Source organism: Chanodichthys erythropterus, chromosome 5 (assembly GCF_024489055.1).
Source record: "Chanodichthys erythropterus isolate Z2021 chromosome 5, ASM2448905v1, whole genome shotgun sequence".
NCBI lineage: Eukaryota > Metazoa > Chordata > Actinopteri > Cypriniformes > Xenocyprididae > Chanodichthys > Chanodichthys erythropterus.
This window is the reverse complement of record NC_090225.1, coordinates 25,672,552-25,690,914: the sequence shown is the minus strand read 5'-3', so window position 1 is coordinate 25,690,914 and position 18,363 is coordinate 25,672,552. Positions and strand designations below refer to the sequence as shown.

The 18,363-nt window shown below is 40.9% G+C and overlaps 1 protein-coding gene across 10 annotated transcripts in view; it reads right to left on the bottom strand.

Annotated features, from left to right (window-relative positions):
- pde10a (phosphodiesterase 10A) overlaps positions 1 to 18,363 on the bottom strand; it is a 156,031-nt gene that overhangs the window by 14,823 nt on the left and 122,845 nt on the right. For all 10 annotated transcript variants that reach the window (XM_067386703.1, XM_067386704.1, XM_067386708.1 and 7 more), the window contains 8 exons: positions 17,602 to 17,744; positions 14,311 to 14,403; positions 13,628 to 13,814; positions 11,424 to 11,566; positions 10,828 to 10,911; positions 9,750 to 9,900; positions 3,616 to 3,771; positions 756 to 928 (listed from right to left, as the gene is read on the bottom strand). In XM_067386703.1, the coding sequence (XP_067242804.1) occupies positions 756 to 928; positions 3,616 to 3,771; positions 9,750 to 9,900; positions 10,828 to 10,911; positions 11,424 to 11,566; positions 13,628 to 13,814; positions 14,311 to 14,403; positions 17,602 to 17,744 (1,130 nt within the window). The remainder of the gene's footprint in view (positions 1 to 755; positions 929 to 3,615; positions 3,772 to 9,749; positions 9,901 to 10,827; positions 10,912 to 11,423; positions 11,567 to 13,627; positions 13,815 to 14,310; positions 14,404 to 17,601; positions 17,745 to 18,363) is intronic.

The following is an 18,363-nucleotide window of genomic DNA, read 5'->3' as shown; positions in this document are numbered from 1 at the left end:
TTGTTATCAAACAGTAGCTACAAACCATTTATCATATTGTACTTCTATCACTTACAGCCTTTTTTTCATTCCTGCCAGAAATTAAATATGGCACTAATATATTTTGAAAACTTCTAAAACACCATTATATACTATTGACAAATCCTGAGTGAACCCAGTAAATGTGTCATTACGTAAATCTCTTTTTCCATCAGAATTAGGTTCAGTTAATCCAATAAATACTTCAAAACATTTCACATTTTATTTCTGTGAGAAATTCATACTTACAGCTTTTAATTTATGCTGAATTAAGTTTTAAATCATAAAGATAAGAAAATGTGCTTGTCATGAAATAGTGTCACAATGCAAAATATTTGTACAAAATATTATTTATTTATGTCTTTTGACTTGAAATGTAACCTGGATATATTGTTGTGGTAACACTTTATTTTAAGGTGACATAGTTACATGTACTTACTATAGTAATAACAGTAAATTATGCATAATTAAAAGCCACTAACCCTAAACCAAACCCTAACTGCAACCTTGTAGTACATGTAGTTAATTAATATTACTCAGTACGTATTTGTTTAATTATTCTATAACACCGCCACCTTAAAATAAAGTGCAACCATCTTCGTGAGATTCACTCAAGCAGTATGTTAGCATTCCAATCCAAGCACAGCTTATCACACTTTTTTTGGTGTCTCCCTGAATATATCTCTGTTGTTGAGGTAAGATTTCTTTGATAATGGAGCTAAAATACGACCTCTAACCTGTGAGCACGGTTGTTTAGGTCCAGCGCCCCTGTGGCCAGCAGTTCAGCCAGTTGCTTGCGGTTGCCGAAGTACAGAGCAAGGTCTGTAGCAATGATGGCTTTCCTGATGATCTCCAGCACCTGCTCATACTCACTGGAAGTCAGGTTGGAGAAAATATTGTGCCCTTCCAGCTATGGGAAAAAAGGAGATCAATAAAAAAGCAAAAGCTCCACTTATGCGGCATCTGGCTCTGCTGGAGAGTGGCAGCAAAGCCAAAAGGGTGGAAAGGCAATGCTCTGTTTAATATGGGAAATTTCTTAAAATTTAGACCACCGGTCTTTTTAAAAAAAAAAAAAATTATAGAGTTTATGGGGCAAATTGCCCTTTGGATTAACAAAAGTCACCACTATACACCTAGTGCAATTAACACTGAGCTTTACCACATATTAAAAACAGGCAGTAAACAGAATTTCATTTAAAATAGATTTTCTAGTGAAAATGGCAGCAGTTATTCAAAGCAATAGATATAAAACTGGGAATCCAGACATGCTGTGTAATCAAGTGCACTTCTGGCACTTAAAAAAGCAAATTCAGGCAGCTTGATCCCAGTATTGGAGTGATGCTCTATAGTTATCTACAACAGTGATTCCCAAAGTGGGGGTTGGGAGACATCGAGGGAGGGGTCGTGAGATGATTTCCAGAAAGAATTAAACACATTTTTAATTTTTAATGATTAGAAATTGTATATTTTATGAATAATTGTAACAAAATACTAAAAATATTAGTTCAATTAAAAACAAACCATGCAAATAAAAAAAGCCATCAACCTTTCGATTTTCCTTCCCCTAGACCGTGACTCCTGAGGTGATTACGACAGATTAATGACATATTGGCAACAGCATCAGTTGCAGCAGGTCAATTTACAGCACCATGTTAAACATTCAGACATGTGCACGTAGGTAATTCTTTAGGCTTTAAGCTTTGGATATTATTTTTGTCGAAGTGAAACGTTGGTTAATATCGACCAAAGACAGGGAGGCCAGCGGAAGAGAGCAGAGAAGCATCACCATCAGGAGACATAATGGATTGCATTCGTCTCTTCGTGAAGGTGGAAAAACAAAGTTCTTTATGACCTGAGGGATTTCCTTATAAAAAGATTGAAAAGGAAAGAAAAGATGAGTCTGTTTTTGTCTATTTTAAGTTTTAATTTAAAATGTTTGTGATTTTAACATAAAGCTTATGTTTAAATGTTTTGCCACTTGCGTGAGCAAGTATATAAAATATAGAAATCAATATAGAAATCAAAAGTATTACTAAAGTAATAAACTGAATAAAACGTTTAAACGTAGTGCATTAAATGTGACATCTATGAAAAAGTGTATACAAAGAGAATTGCATTACTGACAAGCCATGTTCAGTAACAACTTTTGGATTTGAAATAAAAATAAGTAAATGTTGTATTTGTGATAAATAGCCACAGATCAGTTATGAATTGCAAATGCAGCATATGTGAAAGTACAATAGCATGTGCTGCATATGTACTGCAAAGGCATGTTCACCTAAATGCCAGTTAAGGTGCCTTTTTTTCTTGCTTTACCCGAGGCAAAAAAGCCATGTTTTGACTGTGTAACAGACTTTAAATTATATGCATCTATGGTGAAATTACTAGTTTATCACATCAATACATGACGCGGAAATGTATTTGCGTCATGTATTGAACTGTCAGAGCGCTAACTGTGCGATGGCGCACTGTTTTAATTCAGCACGGTGCAGCACAGCAAAAACAGACTCTGCGAAATGATCGCTGCACTGCTCTAGACGTACAGCTCCTGGAACGCACTGCCACACTGCATCAGTGTGCAGTGTGAACACTCTAATCCATTAATATGGGCACGGAAGAAATATGCACCGCATACGCAGTGCATACAGAGTATGTGTGAAACGGGTTTGTGCGTGTGCGCCATTGCGCACAGTGTTTGTATACTTTAACCACTTCTGAGGATAGTGGGGGTCGCGAGTCACTGGTATCGTTATTTTGGGGGTCGCGGGCTGAAAAGTTTGGGAACCCCTGATCTACAACACTCACAAACTGCCTGTGACATAGGGAAATTAATTGTGTTCAGCACAAATTTTGATATAAAGTGGAACCCAGTTTATTTTTGGTGAATCGCTCCATGCATCTCAGAAACTGTCAATACTGCATTTCAGGTGGGACCAATGTGATAGTTTCTGCATGTAAGACACTACAGGCAAAAAAACACTGTTTTTTATGCATTGGCCAATTTTGGCTTTTCATAAATCATTGTTTCAGACTAGGGTAAAAGAAAATCCAAAATACACAAGTATTTTGTTGCACTATTTGCATCTGAAATAGATGAAATAGAAATAACAACTTCAGTATCACTTACATACACCAAATTTCCAGTTTTATTCCTATCTATATTCTGAAGGTTTTTACTGAGGGGTATGATCATATATCATTCACCTGATTTTATATAACATTTTATTCTTAAAACATGGTGATTTTGTTTTTTCATGGCTGTAGACATTTTCTGCTTTATGGAGTCATAAAAAGAGATATATGGTATACCCAACTTTGCCTAAAAGGCAAAGTTTGTGGTTTCTGCAAGTTCTCCTCTGATACAACAGTATTTAGTGTGGACTGTAGCTTTATACAACTAGCACTAAATCATATACAAGGCAGTGCCCGCAAGACAATTTTATATCAGTTTAACTGACATATTCATTAAAGAATCTAAGGGAGTCTGTGCACATGACCGTGCTGTTCAACGGGTGGGTGTAACTGGCCGACCCTCCGACCACATCTAGCATGTTTGAAACTATTGTACTGAGCTGGCACAGTGTGTAAGAGCTTTACCTGCAGGATGGACACCGTCTGTGAAAAATGATGCTGTTCCATTGTGGATGTGGAATACAGGGCAGCCAGCGGATGGTCAAACTTCTGGAGATAACTGTTACTGTAACCGCGGTGGTCCAGGTCATGACACAAGCAGGCAATCAGCAACCCTTTCCTCTGTGTGAGCAAGCAGAGCAAGGAAGTAACACTGTATGGAGCTACTAACTTCTGCTAAATAAATTTTTCAACAGAGTGACAGTAAAGGCCCACTCAAACCAAGAACCATAACTGTAAAGATAACAATATTAGCGTACACACCAATGGATGATAAAATGCTGTAGTTACAGTATATACAGCTTTAAATGCTCAAGCTCTTTAAATGTAAATATTTTTTTCATTCACCAACTGGGGGGGAAAAATAACCTTCTGAAAGCAATTCCAACAATGAAATTCCTCTGTGTCATTACAGTTATAGCTAATTCTCACAGAACGATTATTAAATCTTTATAGTTATAGTTATCGCATTTTTCCATCAAACAAGGAGGGAAATCTTTATTTAAAGGCTTTTGTTCTTTACTATGTTTCTGACTACAAATTAGTGTGTTCTACATTTTTCCTAATAAATGTACTTTTAGTTAAGTTTATTTTATTTTATTTATTTATTTATTTTTTTCACCAAAAATTGTTAAGAACTATAAACTCTATCATTAGTTACATTCAGTGTTGGGGGTAACGCATTAAAAGTAACTTGAGTTATGTAATCAGATTACTTTTTTCAAGTAACTAGTAAAGTAATGCATTATTTTTAAATTTACAACAAAATATCAAAGTTACTTCTTTGAATAAGTAATGGAAGTTACTTTTTCACATTTATTGACTAACAGCTCTCCTGTTGAGAGAATCTCGAGTAAGTGCAGAGGTGTTGTGTGTGCTGTGTGAACATGATGGTTATTGTAGTTCTAGACTAAATGTGAAGATGCATTTATTCATCTCACTTGCACAAAAACAGTGCAAGGGACACGTGAATAAAAACAGTGAAATGCAATCTTGGAATTTATTTTTTAAAATTTTTATTGCTGAAGTAAGGGTGTTGAACTTTCTTCTCCTGCATCCTATTCTTCTGCAATCCAGAATGGCAGCACAGCTGAAAGGTTTGTTTGAGCTGCGCCCTCTACTTTACAGGTGTGAATTTGCATTTCCTTCCTGAGGCTTATTCATTTCACTTTTGGTTTGAAATGAAATGTACTCGGTTACTAACATAACCTCGGTTCCCTGAGATATGGAATGAGTACTGCGTAGGGGGAAAAGTCTCCCTTTTTCCCCGCCACTGAAGCCTTTTCAATAACGCAGTGTAACTGCACCGTCATTGGTTCACTCATAGACAAGTTGTTGAACCAATGGTGGTGCGGCTCAGCTGCGCGGCCTATGAGAAGAGAGCGCGCGCACATTCCCGCCAAAAGGGGCGGGGTAATGTGCTATATAAGCGAGCGAATCGCCATAGGCCATCAGGCCATATCGACTGAAGCGACGACCTAAGCCGCAGCCTCGTGGCAAGGCAAGTAACGCAGTACTCGTTCCATATCTCAGGGAACTGAGGTTACGTTAGTAACCGAGTACGTTCCCTTTTGATATTTCACTCGTACTGCGTATGGGGGAATGAATTCAACTACACCGTACCACGGCTGGGGAATGACAGAACTTGAGCAGGCACCAGAAGGGGCCGAGGACAAGTGAAGGCCAAAGCCGTCGTACCCTGTTACACTACGGAGGAGAGAACTCCTGAGTTTGTGATGTGCAAAAAGGAAATTTTAAGGAAAATTAAGGGCCGCAATTTTACACTGAAAGGACCCGAGCATGCAAGGTCGGAACGTCCAACTGGTAGAATCTGACAAAGTGGACGGCGAGGACCAGCCGGCCGCCTCACAAATGTCTTTGATAGAGACTCCACTGGACCAGGCCCATGATGAAGCCATGCCTCTAGTGGAATGGGCTCTAACTCCAATGGGGCATGTAGCGCCTGCAGAGGAGTAAGAAAGGGCTATGGCGTCAAGGATCCATCGTGATAGATGCTGTTTCGAGACCGGAGACCCTTTGGTGAGGCCACCAAAACAAACAAATAGCTGATCAGATTGCCGGAAGGGCTGTGATCGCTCGATGTAGACGCGCAAAGCCCTAACGGGGCATAGTGATTCTAGCTCTGGCTCGTCCGATGAACGGGGAAGCGCAGAGAGTGAGATCACTTGTGCTCTGAACGGCGTAGAGATCACCTTGGGAATGTAGCCAACCCTTGGTTTAAGCACGACCGAAGAGTCGTTAGGCCCGAATTCAAGGCATGCAGGGCTCACAGAGAGTGCCTGCAGGTCGCCAACGCATTTAACCGATGCCAATGCAAGTAGCAGGGCGGTTTTAAACGTTAAGGGCTTGAGGCCTGCTAGACTTAATGGCTCAAAAGGAGGACCTTTAAGAGCCCTGAGGACTAAAGAGAGGTCCCAGGGGGGAACGGTGAGGGGACGAGGAGGATGCAATCGCCTAGAACCCCTCAGAAACGTAATAATCAAGTCGCTCTGCCCTACAGATTGTCCAGCAATGGGCGAGTGAAATGCCGAATGGCTGCTATGTAAACCTTGAGCGTGGAAGGGGCTCACCCCGAGTCCAGTCGCTCTTGGAGGAAAGTTAGTATGGAAGATACTTCGCATTCCTCCGGGTCTATGCTGCGTGTAGAACACCAGCTAGCAAAGACCGACCACTTCTGGGCGTAGTGACGTCTGCCGAAAGCCGGGCTGCCCTTGCACAGGGCGCCCCAACCTGAGTTGGATGCGTCTGTCGAGAGAACCGTCCTTCATGTTACTGCCTGTAGGGGTACTCCTAGAGTGAACCAAGAAGGGTTCATCCAAGGTTTCAGAGCCATCAAACAGGCCTGATTGACCTTGAGGCGAAGGCCCCCGTGACGCCAAGCGTAAGGAGGGACCCGGGTTTTTAGCCAGAACTGCAGGGGCCGCATGCGAAGCAGGCCGAGCTGGAGCACTGGGGAGGCAAAAGCCATGAGCCCTAGCAACCTCTGGAAGAGCTTGAGAGGGAGGTAGGTCTTGTTCTTGACGGAAGATGAGGCCCTTCCTGCCAGGGCAGAGGTCGCCCTGCAGGGTTTGGACGGGAGGGCTCTCTTCGTCTTGCATCCCACAGCCGCGGGAGGACAGAGACTACGGCCGTCATGCGTACCGAGTCGAACACTGCACCCAGGAACGAAATTCGTTGAGTGGGGAGTAGTGAGCTCTTGGCTAGGTTGACCCTGAGACCCAGGCACTGTAAGTGGCTGAGGAGCACGGATCTGTGGTGTTCTAGTTCCGAACGCGAGCTGGCCAGGATGAGCCAGTCGTCGAGGTAATTCAAAACTCGTATTCCCATCTGTCTCAGAGGGGAAAGAGCCGCATTCATGCACATGGTGAAAGTGCGGGGGGCCAGGGAGAGCCCGAAGGGGAGGACCGTGTACTGATAAGCCACACCTTCGAATGCGAATCTCAAGAATCGCCTGTGATGGGGGGCTATCTGGATGTGAAAGTAAGCGTCTTTCAGATCCAGCGAGCAAAACCAATCCTCGTGGCAAATCTGCGCGAGGATTTGTTTCAGCGTCAGGACTTTGAACTTTCGCTTCATAAGTGAAAGGTTCAACAACCTGAGGTCCAAAATGGGTCTGAGACCGCCGTCTTTCTTGGGTACCAGAAAGTAGCGGCTGTAAAAGCCCGACTCGCTCTCTGGAAAGGGGACTGTTTCTATAGCCCCTTTTCTGAGTAGAGTTAAGACCTCAGCTCGGAGGACGTGAACGTCGTCCGCTTGTACCACGGTCTGGATGACCCCTCCAAATCGCGGAGGTCTTCTGGTGAACTGGAGCAAGTAGCCCTGGATTACAACTTTTAGAATCCATCTTGATGGCTTTCCAAGCCTCGGCCCGCGTGGCAAGAGGGAGGATTACGTCTGGTGACGACCCGAGAGAGGGCGGGCCGGACACCGGGAGGGATGGAAGAGGAAATTTGCTCTTTTGTGAAATATTTTAAAATAGGGTCGCCGTGAAAACAGCGGTTGGGGGGGGCACAATACTTGTGGGCCCTGTGACAGCAAGCTGTGTTATTCCCGCGCCCAGAGAATGAACGAGGCGGAGGGGAATTTGCAAAAAGGAGCTTCTGGGGTGGTCCGGCCGCGGCGGGACATGTCCCAGTCCTCTTCCTTAGCAGATCAGGATGACTTCGGAGTCGCCGGGTCCAGCGCAATCCTGGGCCGGGGTCCCTGGCGTCTCGGGAAGGATGGGCGCTTAGAAGGGCGTGAGCGCTGGCGGTGCTCCTTGGGCGGCGCTGCTTGGGAAGCAGAGGGAGCGGGCTTCATCTGCTGAGCCGGCGCAGGCCTGGGGCAGCTAGAAGCAGACGCAGAGCTCGAGCGCTTGGGTAAGAAGTATCTCATGGCCTGAGACGACTTCTGTGCAGCTGTGAAGCGCTCCACGAAACCCTCCACTGCTGGCCCAAAGAGTCCTGACGGGGAGACGGGGGCATCCAAGAAGGCCGTCTTGTCCTGATCCTTAATTTCCGTCAGGTTTAGCCACAGGTGGCGCTCCAGCACAACGAGGCTGGCCATGGATCTGCCAATAGCCTGGGCCGTGGCTTTCGTGGCCCGCAGGTCTAAATCCGTGGTGCTGCGGAGGTCCCAAAAAGCAGGCGCATCAGTGCCGGACTCGTTCAATGAGTGGAGGAGTTTGGCCTGGAATACTTGGAAGATGGCCATGGAGTGTAGCGCTGAAGCGGCTTGGCCCGCTGAGGCGTAGGCCCTTCCTGCCAGGGCGGAGGTCGTCCTGCAGGGTTTGGACGGGAGGGCTCTCTTCGTCTTCCATCCCACAGCCGCGGGAGCGGTGAAAACCACTGGAAATGTGCTCGAGAGCGGTTACTGTAACCGCGGGAGGACGCAGAGAGGAGACCCGCTGAGAAGCGGCCGGTCGCAGGAAGCGGGAGGTGGCGGCTCGTCGACAGCGCGAAGGCGGCAGTCGACGAGGGCGCAAGTGCTGCGGGGATCCGGCGAGTCGGCTGGGTCCGCTGCAGGGCCTTGTCAACGGCGGCGAAGCATCTTCTCAGGTGGCGAGCTTCTTTCCCGGCGAGCAGGCTTCGGCGAGGATCAGCGAAGAGAAGTTCTGTCGTTGCTGATGGAGAAAGGACTGATGGCCTATGGCGATTCGCTCGCTTATATAGCGCATTACCCCGCCCCTTTTGGCGGGAATGTGCGCGCGCTCTCTTCTCATAGGCCGTGCAGCTGAGCCGTGGCGCCATTGGTTCAACAACTTGTCTATGAGTGAACCAATGACGGTGCAGTTACACTGCGTTATTGAAAAGGCTTCAGTGGCGGGGAAAAGGGAGACTTTTCCCCCATACGCAGTACGAGTGAAATATCGAAAGGGAACTTTTTTTGTTGTTATTAAAAAGAAACAAGCAAGCCCATCCCAGGTTAGAAAAAGTAACACAAAAGTAATGTAACACATTACTTTCCAAAAAAAGTAACTTTGTAACACAATTAGTTACTTTTTTAAGGGAGTAACACAATATATTGTAATGCATTACTTTTAAAAGTAACATTCCCCAACACTGGCTACTTATTTTAAAAGATATTGTCCCCTTAAGAAGTGTTATCTACAGAGCCCCGCACATGACATGCAAGAAAAAAAAGTAACTCATGCGCAAGATTTATAAATCGAGGGAAGAAATAGTAAATCGTGCGTTACTATTTTTTTCCCCTGCATATCATGTGCGGGGCTCCGTAGTTATGAGCCTCTCAAAATAACATTAATAAATGGTAGGTTGCATGGATAGACTCATATGAGATACCATGTCAAAGCATAAAACCTAAATTTTCCATAAACAGCACTCACAATTGCATTTTTGTCATAAAAAGTTAAACAATTAGGTCTTTGTTGTTGAGCGGTTTAGCACACAGTGCCAGGCACTTGTTGGTTCATGAATATTAATTAGGTCATATGACGTTTGATTTGCTGCAAGGCAGACATGTGAGTGCTAGCCATAGTGGGATTACTGTTTACTACTTACACATGGTCAGTCAGCAAAATATACCTCCCACTTCTTTCGCAAGTTCACTGTAAGAACTGCTATTATGAGAATGATACTGACCTCAAGCTCTGTGAATATCCCAGTTGTTTTTTGCAGAATGGCGTACATGCAGTGTGCCACCGTCACAGCGTGTTTCCAGTTGTGGTATGGAACTCGTCTGTAATTTTTCCGCACTGACATAGTGAAGCGACACAGTTTTTCCTGCTCAAAGCTTTAATTAAACAAAGAAAGTGTGACTGTACACCTTTGCCTTGTCAAAGCAGTACTGTACATGGGTGTTTCTTCACCTACAGACACTTTTATGTCCAAACAATTGATTTTTATTAAGAAAACAAATGTTTTTATATCAAGGTCATTTATTTTTGCTACTTTTCAAATGCTTTTTTATGTATATACTGTATCGTTCTTCTTTGGTCCCAGACCCAGACTTTCAATCCTAAAATGTGAAAATCATTAGAAAATATGAATTTTTCGGTAGTACTTTATTTTAACGATCAATAATTATGCTGCAGTAAAGTATTAACACAAAGGAAGATAATGATTAACTGAACAAATTGTTTAATTAATAATTAAAATGAAATTTTAAGTCATCATTTACTGTACCTGTTATTCTAATGCTGTATATTCTTTTTAGTGAACTATCCCTTTAACTGAACATACACTGTATTAAGGGCATACTATTATTTACAACATATCGAGTTATATCGAGGATTAACACAGAGACAGACAGACAGACAGACAGACAGACAGACAGACAGACAGACAGACAGATAGATAGACAGATAGATAGATAGATAGATAGATAGATAGATAGATAGATAGATAGATAGATAGATAGATAGATAGATAGATAGATAGATAGATAGATAGATAGATAGATAGATAGATAGATAGATAGATAGATAGATAGACGTGGTGGAAATTACATTTTTAAAAATACTGACAGAATACTACTCTGATGGATGCATGTCCACTGCTGGACATTGTTCAAAATTAAATAAACTTGTGGGTGTGTAAAAAGACACTTTATATTCAGTCCAGAAGACCGTAAGTGCCCATAGTTGAAGAAACACATATTGTGAACCAGGATACATTGTGATAAAACACACAGAGCTTACAGAAATGTACACATTCTTACCTGTTTTTCCCACAAGAATTGTGAACCATGTAAACAAATATTGCAGGCCACATTTCCTCAAAAGGGGCAATGTCAAAATGAAACCTAAGAGAGAAATGTGACACAGTTTGTTTGCAATTCAAATCTGGACAGGTGAAATATAAGGCTGAAAAGTGCTCAATACATCCGGATTACAACTGTACTCATACATGCCTGCCGATTTTCATGCATGAAAATAACACCAAACAAATATGCACGTTTAGTTTCTGTGGATCATGAAAAAACTTTCATAATTTATAATGAAAATACAGTATTAAAACCTTGACACATCTGTGATTATATATATAACACAATAAGCGACATGATGCTAACTGTTATAGTGTTACATGTGACCTTATTGCTTTTATTAAATAGTGGCAACCGAAATATGATTAAATTAATATGAAAAATTAAGTAGTAATAATCTAAACAAGTAATTTATTGCACTCACCTACCTGTAATATGCAACACAAATGTTCAGTCCAATGCTTTTAGTGCCTATTTTACATCTATTTAAATGATTTATTGCTAAGCCATTATGTAGCAGTGATCTTTGATGTATGAGAGCGTAAACTCACAGTTCGATCTCTTTATATATGGCTGTAGGGAGGGAGAGTTGTGTCAGGGTCTTCCACTCCTCTGAGGTGCAGATGCTGTGGTATGAAAGCTTCTCCATTGTCACCCGGTAAATGCACTCTGAATGTCTTATCCGGTGATACATCTACACACAAACACACACATACACCCCACGTGTCTACGCAGATGCAAAATATATATGCAAAATAGTCTAACCCTCTGAAAATATTGTGGTTGCTTTCTATTTATCTTTCTATAATCTGCTATTCTACGTTAGCAGAATTGCTTCAGGTACCATAAAGTGGCGGCAACATAAAAATTGAGTGGACTAGTGGTCGACCGATATTGATACTTTTGATGGCCGATACCTTAGAAAGCAGGGTGGCCAACCCGATCTCACGGCAATTCGTACGTATTTTACGAGGTGGCTAAATCGTATGAATTCATATGACCTCACTCGTACTAATTCATAAGTTTTTTGCTAAATCGTATGTATTTTACGAGTTGACAAATTCGTATGAATTCATACGAATGACCTACCCCAAACCCCGCCCCAATCCTAACCATCACTGGGGTTTAGACAAATCGTACGAATTCGCACGAGTGAGGTCGTATGAATTTATACGAAATAGCCACCTAGTAGAATAAGTACGAATTAGTCGTGAGATAGCGTTGGGGTGGCCAATGACCGATATAAATGACATCACACTATTAAGATAGGAAAAACACATGCATAATAATTGAAATAATTTAAATAAATGTATTTTTATATTACATAATATTTACTGAATCAGAGAAAAATTACAATTAATAAAAAATAAAAAAATATTTTGATCTTGATAAAAATAAATCTGTAAGATAAACAGATTTGTCAGTTAGATGGCAACTTCTTGCTTGAGAATCTACTAGATCTTTGTGCATTGGGAAATTTAGTATAGAAAGTATAGACAAGGGCTGTGTCCGAAATAACATACTCTAGAGTAGGGCTGTCACTAATGATTATTTTGGTAATCAAGTAATCGGCCGATTATTTTGACGATTAATCGAGTAATCATTTATTTTTTGGGTAATAACAATAGACCTAAGCAAACAATAGGCTTTAAAATGAGTTAAAATACATATATAATTTTTGGTTCAAATAAACACTATAACAACACTTTTAAAACAAATAATATAAACAATCAACTTATGTACATTAAGTATTATAACAAATGCCTGCAGAGGGCGCCAGCCTGGTGACTGTTGTTGTCCCATGTTTAAAGGCCTGCTAAAGTGTCTTGGAACATGCAGCATTATTCAACGTGTTGACGTAATTTGAACTGAAACAGGAAGACATGGCAGGATATATCGAACAGCCCCGCCCCTTTTAAAATAGCTAATAGTGTTTAGTTTATATCACAGCTTGGCCAGAGCCGCTGAGCTTGGTAAAGCTTTGGTTTTCTTCTAATCTCTAACTGTTTCTCCTCATAATCTCCTCTTTATCACTTTAAAATACAGCATTCTGTAAAGAATTCAAATGGGTCCAATAAGTTTTGCGGTCTGAGCCGACTCACGCATATGATCCGCTCTGTGCTCTCGTGTCTCTGGTCCGGAGCAGACTGCTCGCACTGCGGAGGTTCACATGACACTAACGCGAAAACGGACTTCATTCGTGTCAATGGAAAGCATATTTACACTGTCGGAATCGTTCCCTATTCTCTATTATAGTGCACTTGTGCCATTCACCATGTAGAAACTAGTAAATGTGTGAACAAATGACCTATTTCAATCGCAGCTTCCTCAGTGCTGTCAAAATAAAAGTCTTTATCACATGACACATTGGCCAAATAAAAAAAATAATCTGCCAATGCTGTTAATTCAAAAATGCCAAATAAATATCGGCCTTGGCGGTATATCGGTCGACCACAACTTTCCACATCTTTCACTTTACCTCAAATAAATCAGACAGAGAGTAAATAAATCACTGGCATAACATGTGAGATGCTAAATTCTGTCTAAATAAAACCCCATCAGCGGATGGCAATAGCGCACTTTCATATATTTTAAATATTAACATGCAGTCATTTTAAAAGCTGCTATGTGACGAGACTCGAGCCGAGTGTCTGACAGTCCTGAGTCTGTTTCTCCCATTCTCTAGGAGGTGTGAGGTTATCACAGACAGATGTTTTATTAGACTCCAGGTCATGATACAGGTCTGCTCACTTACATTTGCACAGTGTAAGGCCAAAGCACAGAAGACGGCGAACATCTTAAAGTTGTTCTCATCAGTTTTAGTGAAGGCACTTCCTCCCAGCTTGTTCACCATTTGTACAACACCAATCACAGTCCCGCGGCTGACTATGGGCATGCACAGGATATTCCGCGTCGTGTAGCCAGTATAGAGATCTACTTCTCTGTGAAAAGCAGAACAGACGACACACAAATGCACACATTCACTGAGCTGGACACTTACAGTGCTTGCTTGTATATGATTGAGTAAGGGATTCAGTTAAACACACAACGGGTTCTAGTGCTGGCTCATCTGGGCTTAACATAATCATCTTATTCCAGATTTACACAAATCCAGAAGCCCCTTTCATCTGACATGTCTACTTCAACACCTAGAATCACAGACCACTGTGTGTCCACATGTCCAACTCAACAATACACCCATATCATGCATCTACTGGGTGAATCTCACCAAAACGCACTTGGGTCACATTTGACCTCAAAATCAAAAGAAATGGGATATTTATTTCAGGACTATTTAGGACTTTGTTTTTTTTGTCAGCACAACAAATAATAATATATTATTACTTCCACATTAGAGTAATGAGAATGAGATTATTTTGCACCATAGTAAAAAAAACAAACAAACAAAAAAAACTTTCTTTCGAAAATCTTTATTACCTGTTGAAACGGGGGTCTGCATAGGCATCCGGAATGTTCAAAACTTCTCCCGTTCGTGCCACCTGACCTGCTATTCCTTTCTCTATAGAAAACCTGGGGGTGAGTGTTAAAGGTCAGTTACCAATATATGATGTATGTTTAGATATTCAAGAGTGAATCTCATGAAAACATGTCCAGGTCACATTCTACCTCAAAACCAAAAGCTAAATGAATACAATGTTTATGACCATTTTTTGGGTTTTTTTGGGGTTTTTTTTTTTTTTTGGTTTTGGTCAATCAATCAATCAATCAATCAATCAATCAATCAATCAATCAATCAATCAATCAATCAATCAATCAATCAATCAATCAATCAATCAATCAATCAATCAATCAATCAATCAATCAGTCAATCAGTCAGTCAATCAATCAATCAATCAATCAATCAATCAATCAATCAATCATTACGGTATGTGTCTGCATGTGGCATTTTTTAAGGGTTTATTCTTTGTGTAATTTAATTGTTACATTTTTTTTAATTATTTAATTGAATTAAATTGATGCACCTCTTAATGCAGCATTTATTTCCATCAAGAAGTGCATCAATTTGTGGTCAAGATCTTGTATTGAAAATACAAGAGTCAAGCACTCTGTAAAGTTTCTTCCAGCACATCCCAAAGACTTTCAATGAATTCAAGGTCTGGACTCAGAGATGTTAATTCATGTGTGAAAATGATTCTTCATGCCCAAACACTTATTCACAATTTGAGCCTGATGAATCTTGACTTTGTCATCCTGGAGTATGGCCATGATTTCTCTTCCTACATGATTGTTTAAGAAATAAAAAGCTATACTCTCCATCAATATTTTTTATTTTTTTTTTGGCTGGGCAGTGTTTTATATAATCTGTAAGTACAGTTTAAAAAAAAAAAAAAAAAAACTTTTAAGATAAAAGTACATTTGTGGCCAAAAGTATTGACAGTGACATAAATTTTGTGTTTTTGCAAAGTTTGCTACTTCAGTATTTGTACATTATTTTTTCACATTTCTACGGTATGCTTGAGCATTAACTTTTAAAGGCTTTTATCTTATTGGCAAAAACATAAAATTTATGTGCAGTCAATATTTACAGTGTTGACTGTTCTTCTTCATAACCTCTGCAATTCATTCTGGCATGCTCTATTAGCTTTGGGCCAAATCCTGACTGATGGTGAACCATTCTTGCCTTATTAGTGCTCAGAGTTGATCACAAGTTGTGCTCCCGCAGGTGTGAGATATAAATATAAAAAAAAATGAAATTATGAAAAAAAGTATTGAAACTAAAACCGCCAGTAGGTGGCAGCAAATCATTAGGTGTGTTCGACCTGAAGAGGTGCTGTGCAGACCAATCGGTGTATGACATCAAAGTACAGAGAGAGCGATTCAAAAGCATATGGAGCCGTCTGCTCTCTAATCACTCTTGCGGTACTTTGATGTCATACACCAATCTGTCTGTGCACTTCAAGTCACGAACACACCTAATTTCTTAACGAGTGAGTCATTCAATCAGTCAGCCAAATGATTCATTTAAAAAGTGGACTCATTCAGTTGCTCTTATATGCGCAATGGCTCTACTGTGGATTTGTTGCAAAACAGAGCAAAAACAGACAAAGTTCTAAGTCTAAAATGAAAGTCACCTAACATTAACTTTTTGCTTATTGAACTGTTAAAATCAATAGGCTATCACATTTGCAATCGTGCTGATATTCGGGAAAACGGCACTTTATATCCTGTAATAAATATTTGGGGGGCATTTTTATTAATTTTGGTGGCATTTTTGCCCCAGGTCCCTGTTAACTTCCAAGATGGAGGGCATCTTTTTCAAACGCAAGTAGACAGAAGCCTTTTCTGTTGAGAGGCCCATTTCAAGTGAAAAGGCCACTACTGAGTGTGGTAATGTAGGGAATAGTGAATGAGGATGTAGAGGGCGATTTCTAACAGAGCTAATGTGAAGATCTCCAAGCCACTTCATTATCATTCTTGCCTTTTAACATGGTGCTCCATCATGCTGGAAAATCCACAGATCATCACCATATTGCTCCTGGATCATTTGAAGAGGTTGCTCTTGCAGGTGTTTTTGATACCATTCTTTATTCATGGCAGTGTTTTTAGGCAGAATTGTGAGAAAGCCCACTCCTTTGGATTAAAAGCAACCCCACACATGGATGCTCTCAGGACACCTTACTGTTGGCCTGACACAGGACTCATAGTAGCATTCACCATTTTGTTCTCTGGACAATCGATTATGCAGAAGTCCCAAACAGTCAGAAGGGGAATTCATCAAAGAAAATAACTTTGCACCAGTCTTTTGCTGTCCAAACCTTGGACTTCCTGTAGAATTTCAGTCTGTCCTTGAAGTTTTTCTTGGAGAGAAGTGGCTTCTTTGCTGCCCTTCTTGACACCAGGCCTTTGTCTAAAAGTCTTCACCTTACTGTGCGTGCAGCAAGCTCTGAACTGGTGGTGTGACATGATTCAGTTGGAAATGGTCCTGGTGCTTGCTGGACACCCTGGGGCGTCCTGAAGCCTTCTTCAATGCAGCTGAACCTCTCTCCTCGAAGTTCTTGATGATCCGGTAAATGATTCTTTCAGGCGCAATTTTCTTTGCCGCAATTCCCTTGCATGTGAGGCCATTTTGATGGCAAAGCATTGATGGCTGCACATCTTTCTTTGGAGATAACCATTGCTGACACAAGAACACAATGACTGGAAGCACTTCTTCCCTCCTTTTTTGGCAATCAGTCTTATATTCCAATCAGAATGATAGAGGGATTTCACCTGACTAGTACTTGTTCACACTTCCCCATGTGCTGATGATATGATTGGAGAAATTATGTTTTGTGCCAAGGCCAAAAAACAGTTACTCTTTTTTCGGCCAATGAAGCTGCTTTTTGCAATTATTTAAAATGCATCTGATCATTCTGCACAATAATCGCCTGACAATCACCACAACAACTGAAGCAGCTAACTTTGCAAAACACATAATTCAATTTGGCCATGGCTGTACACTAAAAGTGCACATTCAATACAAACAATAAAGCAAACTTTTTGGAATGACTCATTCATTAGTTTATATAAAGGATATTGAACATACATGTTGATGCCATACTGCCCGTCATCGAGCAACCTGATACTGTATTGATTTACAGTCAACAGTCAGAGATTCAATTGTTCATTTAATCTCCATTAATCTCCAACTATTTTTTACATAAATCAATTACGTTACGAGGATTTAAAGAATTAAACATGACTGAGTGAGGAATTGTGGGTGCTAACCTAATTTCTTTGGTTTTCCTAAAGACGGGTTTCCCTTCATTCTCCTCCCCAATATCAAACAAGTCAGAGTACAGCTCTTTGTTATTGTGATCCACCTGGAAAAGCGCACATCTGTCGGCATTAACCAGGTTTTTTGCATATATCTGGAACACAAATAAACAGGCATTTACTTAATGACATTTCTCCACAACGCAATGCAACACGTTCATATTTTTGGAAGAATTCATTTTAACAGCATTACCATGTCAGTGTGGTTCATCTGCAGTGAGTTGATAAACATAATATGTTTTGTTATTTATATTAATCTACTGTCAGCCTTGTTGATGGATAATATATTATGTTTCTAAATGTATGATTAAATCTTAAAATATGTGTTAATCTCAAGTGTGCATTTCATTTGCTGTCATTATATCGTATTATATTCATGGAGTACTGTACATATATCTGCATTATGAAAAACTCCCATTGCGATCGACCAATATACATGCGTCTATGTGAGACTAGCAACTGAGGAACTTGTTCTTCCCTCTGGATTTCACAACTTGGTCACACATTGCTTCTCACCCCCTCCAAGATAAACTTCTGCTTTATGAAACTGCTGACAAGTGAGAAATCTCTTGAAACTAAGAAAGACGTTTAGCTACTTCAATATTTCCAAGCACATCCAAAACCGGAGGTAATATTTGAATTAATCCCTGAGAGGGAAGCCAAGAGCTCAGAGAAATGCTAGAGTGGTGTCAGACGGACTTGCCTGTCCTCTCC